This window comes from Limulus polyphemus, unplaced genomic scaffold (genome assembly GCF_000517525.1).
Source record: "Limulus polyphemus unplaced genomic scaffold, Limulus_polyphemus-2.1.2 Scaffold7979, whole genome shotgun sequence".
Classification (NCBI taxonomy): Eukaryota; Metazoa; Arthropoda; class Merostomata; order Xiphosura; family Limulidae; genus Limulus; species Limulus polyphemus.
The window spans coordinates 7,635-14,740 of NW_013673589.1; the positions used below are offsets into that span (position 1 = coordinate 7,635).

At 29.7% G+C, this 7,106-nt stretch overlaps 1 protein-coding gene across 1 annotated transcript; it reads right to left on the minus strand.

Annotated features, from left to right (window-relative positions):
- Positions 1 to 719: 719 nt before the first annotated feature.
- On the minus strand, positions 720 to 6,363 carry LOC106475022. Its single transcript, XM_013935719.2, has 3 exons — positions 6,317 to 6,363; positions 4,960 to 5,143; positions 720 to 3,137 (listed from the first exon to the last, which is right to left on the minus strand). Exons 1-3 carry the CDS (start codon positions 6,361 to 6,363, stop codon positions 2,940 to 2,942), a joined length of 429 nt encoding a protein of 142 aa, XP_013791173.1. The 3' UTR covers positions 720 to 2,939.
- Positions 6,364 to 7,106: the final 743 nt, after the last annotated feature.

Consider the following 7,106-nt stretch of genomic DNA (forward strand, 5'->3'; position numbering starts at 1 on the left):
CATCATGGTGTACCCCATTAGAAGGAATTACTGAAGTGCGATATACATTATAGACAGAGATTGTTTGTTGTGGTAAACGTGGTTATGTTTCGAGGACTTTGACACCCCTTCGTTCATTCACATATGTAACTTGTGCCTAGAGAAAGAGTACTTATGTATATTTCTATGTTTTCTTTGTGTTGAAAAGTAGGTAAACCATTGTTTTGAAGCATTGTTTAAATCAGTTGGTTTCTTTTTGCTAGACAGTTAGCAAAAGATATAAACTGTTGCTGTTATGATAAGTACATTTTTTATGTACCATCTCTTTCTGTTTGACAGATTTAAGAAAAAACCACCCTAACTCACATATATAGCTTTCAGTTCTACTGTTTTTGTGGGCCAAACCTAGTTACTCAGAGGTAAGTCAATGTGTCTGAGAATACCACATTTGTAAGTTGAAAATAATTTATTTGGTTTATAATTTTCTATTTGAATATATATCTATTTGAATACTCATTGGTCACTATATTTTCACAAACATACTCAGTGTGAATAATTCAAAAAAGTCTTATTTTGTGAAAAGTAACTCTTGTGAAACACAAATTACTGCAATATTGACTTATATGTACACAAAGGCAATAATAAAACTTAATCTTGTGTATGTAAAAGATCATGTACTAAAATTACAGAATAATTTTGAAAACATTACTATTCACTTCAGGTAAAAACCCATTATGAAATTTTCATGAAAATCAAACTTTTATTTACAAGGATACAAAGAACTGACCCTATCCATGCTCAGAAGAGGCATGACTAATGGCTTAGTTCCATAAATTTCAACAAATCAGCATAAGCACTTTTCACTAAAATCTTAATTCTAAAAGAACAGTTGCACATAAGGTACACTTTTGAAGAATAACTATTATGCAATATAAAATCATTCACAGGGCCAGTCAATAATTTCTAAACAAGTTCAAATTTATACTTCTTTCTAACCATGAAAAATTGTGCATACACAATCAATATAATATATTGAGCTTGCAGTATTATCTTACATCAATTATAATGTACAATTTCATTCAATGAATCTGGGAATGGTCCCAATTTAAACATTCCTTCCCCACAAAATACATACTGTCCCACAAAGAGATAACTGTATTATTTTGAGGTGTACAATATTTGGGGATGTAAGGAAATAGTAACTAGTCCTAATAATTATCATTTTTGTTCATTTGATTGATTACACAGAAACTAGCAATGTCTATTTGAGTAAGAATCATATTGGTGGAGAAACCATCTGGTCATAGCTTTATACAGTACTTGTTATGGACAAAGCTGGATGAGGAGAGTGAGGGGATATCATATGGTACTGACAAAGAGAAGGAATGGGCAGTGATGTCTTAAAGTAAGTGGTAAATCCATCAGTTGTTGGAATGAAAAAACAGGTGCCCTGTTTGAGGATGTCACATTATACCTTATTATTATTTTATTTATTTAAGTGATGCATCAATTTAAAGTTTTCCAAAGATTTACTACTATAGTGTTCATCAACACTTGACTAAATTATTAAGTTTTTTCATCTTGAAGAAATTAATAAACTCAAAATAAGTGACTCTACCTTTAGTGTTTAAATGAATTAAAATTGAGTTATTACTATGTTCTAAAAAATATGAAAGTGACACCCTGTAGTTGCAAGTGGAAGAGTAGAAAGTAACACACTTTAATGCAGGAATAAGGAAACATGGTTACTTTAGTGACCTCAATAAAGACTGCATAGTTGCTTAATATATGGGCATCCTGCTTCATTATTAGAATACGTCAGGAGGAATAACATTTTATATACATTATATATATGTTTGATTTTTAGTTGAATTGTCATTTTTTTTTATCTTTTATTGAACAAACAAACAAAGAAATGCACAAATAAGTGCATTACTTATGTTAACTCTATGGTGACGAAATATTACTTGAGTTTTTAAATAGTTTACATGGAAAAGTTCAAATAATTGGATGAACAATTTCTAATCCCAATGTAAGTAAACAGGTAATTAAAAGTGTTAGCTTTTGTATATATACAAGTCTTGTTCTCCCCATTATAAAAGTTATATGAAAGTTAGACTTCTCAGTTTAACTTTATAATAACTTGATGATCTTTTAGCTAATTTTACTCATCCTAGAAACCTTGACAAAAGGAAAATTATCAAAGTTCAAATTAAACCTATGAATACTGGATTTCATAATCACAGAATATGTGGGGAGTGCATTAAAAACTGTTTAATTCACAAAATATGTTCTATAAGGATTACAGTCTTTCTTTTTATTGTGTGTTTTAATTTTTGGGTAAATCATACTAAACTAATAGATTCTTTGTTGATATAAGCAGAATAGGTTGAACCCTTTGTAAAATATAAAGAAAACTGCAAAGCGTTCAAACACATCTCTAAAGTATACAATTATAAAACACAAAAAATTAGCTTTCACGTTAAACAAATAAAACCAGATATAAAGTTTTAATCTACTATATAGTCCAAGTATAGGCAATAGAAAACAATTCAAACCTCCCGTATGCTATTTAGATATAAGCACCATTTCTTAAGTGAACTGTTCTACACAAACGTATCAGGCTATATGGTGCACTTGTATTAAGACAGAAACAGCTTACATAAAATATTATGTAAGATCATAACACTGTATATTTTGAAAATGTCTAAATCTTGTTGAGAAGTCTATCTACCATTGGGATTTGATTATTACTGCTTTTAATCAGTATGTTCAATAATTCTAATACATGTTTCCAATTACATGTAAAATAAGGGGAAAACTGGAGATGCATTTTAATTAATATTTTTGCTAAGAGTGGTTATAATCACACTTCCAAAGAAATAGCTACTTTTAACATATGGAATGGTAAAGGAATAAAACTTCAGAAAATTTTGTCTTGATAAGCAAGAAAATATACATCATGCAAAATTCTCTTCATTAAAAATCAGGTCTACAGCACTAAGAACATTTTCTACTTTATAAGTAGGTTCTTTCTGAGCTACTTCGGCTAGGAGGAAATCTCGTGGGGAATGATCGTAATCTCCTTCATCAACATTTTGGTTATAAACACCTGTATGGACAAGGACAGACTTGCAAGAGGTTACACCTTCATCAACCTGTGTGATGAAAAAAAACTTTGTAATGATAAGGGGCTTTACAAGTATGAATTAATCTCTTATACATTTTCTTCAATTATTAAAAAAAATCATACATAAACTAACATACCTATTATTTGTTATGGTGTGAATGCAAAGTGTGATTACAGTTATAATTGTCAAAAGACATTAGTATTAGGAACGCACACCATAATAATTAATATTGTATCAAATGGCTTTTATAAAAATTGTGTTTGTAGTATCCCAGTTGGCATGAAGGGATCTGGAGTGAGCAAAACACATTATCAATAATTGGATATGACAAGTATAACGTGGTTGGAACACTACTATTATACAATCTTCTAATTCTTGAAAATCCCTAAGACACTAGATAAAGAATGTAGTGTTTAAAAATGTAATAGGCCTAGTATTAATATCTTATGAAAAATATAAGTTTATACCTTTTATTTGTTTAATATCTGATCAACAAACAGTGTTATAAACAATTACCTTTGCTGAGATCATTTTTAGATCTCACCTATTTAGATAGCTTGCTTTGATCAGAACTTATTTTTAATTATGATGCTAAAGTGTATCATATTTTGTCAGTGAAGATACACTTGTATGCCAATACATATTTTTGTTAGATAGTATAAAGAGACACTGGACTTACTGACCTTAGGACAGTGGACTTTTACATGTAATTTACTTTTATCTTAGATAGATGCTAAACCAATAATATTTAATTTCCATGGTTTCAAAACGTTGAATTAACATGTTTCTGTTTATTTTTTTTTAGATCAGATTATCATATGGTTTGAGTTTTGCTTGAGCTAAATTTCTCAATAGTGACAGTTAATGATGACTAACTGATTCAGAACCTAACCCAATATTGATATCAATTTTCACAAGTATCATTGTGATTATCCTTTTTCATTGGGTACTCTAACCATTGTCCTTTACATAAAGCTTGATTTCTGTCACTAAGAGTACTATAGTACTGTAAAATATTGTTATAAATTAGTGATATCTCATGTACATACTGTTTTATTCAGTTGTTATGAATAAATTTTGATACTAATGTACTCATCAAAAAAGGAAAGGATTTTAAAACTGTATTTTGAGTAAAGTTTGTACCTAATAAGGTGTGTTCTTTAGCATATTTGTTATGACAGATTTGAGACTAACAATTATTATAAACAAAATTGTTTCATAAATGTGTAGATAGCAAAATATAAGTTTCACAAAGTAAAAAAAAAAAGGTCTTATATTTTTTAAAAATTTTCAGTTGCTCATAATGTATTGATTGTACTCCCAAAAGTATGACCTGATTGATTAATAGCACAATAAGGGTCAAATGTTCAGATGTCCATCTTAATTCTACACACATAGGCCTAAACTAGTTTTTTAAATTAGATTCATTTTAACATCTATAAATAATAATAATGTTATGAAAAAATGTGTATCATACACTCGGTAAACATACATACATTGTTCCATTAATTATTACGTCATATAAAAATTCATAGGAAACCTCGATATGATAATATAACCACATATATCAAGTATCAGTAAGTTAACTTATATTTTGTAACATTGTATATTTCCTATGAATTTTTCTATGACTTGATATGATAATATAACCACATATATCAAGTATCAGTAAGTTAACTTATATTTTGTAACATTGTATTCATAGAAAACACATAACACTATAAAATATAATTTAACTTACCTTACTGACATTTGACAGATGTGGTTATATTATTATAAAAAATTATATAAGTTCAAATAAAGATCAGTAGTTGTGAAATATTTTATAATCAAAACATCTACAACTCACTTCCAAATTGAAATCTTCATCTTGTATGATTCCCATTCGAGAAAGTCCCGTCTCTCTTCTCATTCCAGCTTGAACTCTCACATGTGCAACAACCTCTTCATTTTCTTTCCTCTTTAGTTGGGTGCGTCTCTGTACATAATTGTTGTAGAGGTTTGCTCCAAATATATCTGTATTGATGTTGTCACTATTAGAAAAAATATTTTATATGAGGTAACAGTAATACACTGAAAATGTTGCCAATATACGAGAAAATCAAGTGCAGTGCTGCCCTTAAGCAAAAGTAAGACAAGCAACTGCTTGTGGGCTTTGCACTGTTGAATTAAAACTAGCATTTTAAATCATAGCACTTTTACTAATCATAAAATATGTGATGTTTAATCCTTTAACATAATAATTTGGCACCTAATTTAAACTTTAATTCTCTCTAAACTCCCCTCCCCATATTAACATACTGGAGAACCTAAGTTCATCAACAAGTTTACTAAAGTACTTATAATAGTGTTCTCATCTAGATATAAAAAATAAATAGCCAGTGTTTCATTTGATGACTCCACAACTAGTCACAACTTACACAACACTCCCAATATTTCTGTAGTTGTACTTATTATTTGAGGGTGGCCATAATGTAACATATAAATTAACTAAAAAATAGAATAAATTTTTCCATTCATGACACTCCTATATCATAGTGTAACAAAAAATTTTAACCACTGTTCAGCTTTTTTGGATATACAGTGAGGCCATCTGCACAGTAAAAACTTTTACTATAAATTAGCCCTTGGTTGCACGAGTGTACTTGCACCATTACCATTGACACAAAGCATAGTCCTCACCATGTTTTTGTAAGTGGAAACCAAATAGAAGCCAAGACTAAAAGACATTTTTTGGACTTGATCCAACAGTGTGTAATGTACACTAACAAAGCAATGTGAAGATTTTGTATTTAAAAGAATCATTGATAGAGATGTTAATTTTCTGTTATATAACAGGGACTATATATATATAAAGCTATAAAATACATTGATTGTCTACAGGCGATTAACATCAGCACTATAAAACAATAATGAAATTAATACAAAATAAAAGCAACATTATAATGAGACCAAAATTCAAAATTATTCTTCCATTACTAGTTCTCATTGTCATCTTTAAGTCACAGTGGATAGCATCTGTAGTCACAACACCCAAATGGCATCGAGATCTTGTCTGATAGATGGAATATCCCTAACGCATTTTGGTGCTCTGACCACAGACATTATCCGTTATGAGTTAAGGATGACAACAAAGACTGGTAATGGAAGAATAATTTCGAATTTTGGTCTCATTATAATGTTGTTTTGTACATATATACACATACATGTATGCAAGTACTGGTCTGTGACTCAAAAGTTCAGAATAAGGCATGCTAATGTGGATTTTGGTGCTCTGACCACAGACATTATCCGTTATGAGTTAAGGATGACAACAAAGACTGGTAATGGAAGAATAATTTCGAATTTTGGTCTTATTATAATGTTGTTTTGTACATATATATACATGTATGCAAGTACTGGTCTGTGACTCAAAAGTTCAGAATAAGGCATGCTAATGTGGATTATAGAGCGTTCCTGCATATCAAAGTTTTGAAAATTGTACAAGTTGCCACATTTAAAAGGTAATGTTTAATACAGGTATATGGTTTGCATGTGACTTCATTATTTTATAGTTCCTATACTGCTGCAGTGAAGGAAAACTAAGTATCATTCTAACCATACTTGCTATATTTCTTAAGTGCAAGATGTTATTCATTCCCATTAACAAAAATCATTCAGTTGCCACTCTAATTTTATGATGAAAAAGTATCTGAAGGAAAATACAAATTGACAAAGCACTTTTATTAAACCTCGTTAAACAGAAAATGATCACCACCTCCATTCAAACTCAATAGTTTTGTCGATAATTAGGAATTGTGTCTTTGCATACCTTAAAAAAAATGGATTAAAATACTTAATAGTTCTATGTTGCAGCAACAAAAGCCTTTCTCGGGGCCCCCTAATGGAAATAAAATATCTAAGTATACTTTATTACAGCTGCCTATCTACATAATAATGGAAATAAAATATTTCTAAATATACTTTACTGCAGCTGCCTATCTACATAATAATGGA

Bases quoted from the DNA above. Each gene is read 5' to 3' on its own strand.
- LOC106475022 (XM_013935719.2), bottom strand. From the start codon at position 6,363: ATGCCTTATTCTGAACTTTTGAGTCACAGACCAGTACTTGCATACAT. The intron at 5,144-6,316 runs GTATGTGTATAT...TTTTTCTAATAG, and splicing joins AGACCAGTACTTGCATACAT to TGACAACATCAATACAGATA. The intron at 3,138-4,959 runs GTGAGTTGTAGA...TTCATCACACAG, and splicing joins ATGAAGATTTCAATTTGGAA to GTTGATGAAGGTGTAACCTC.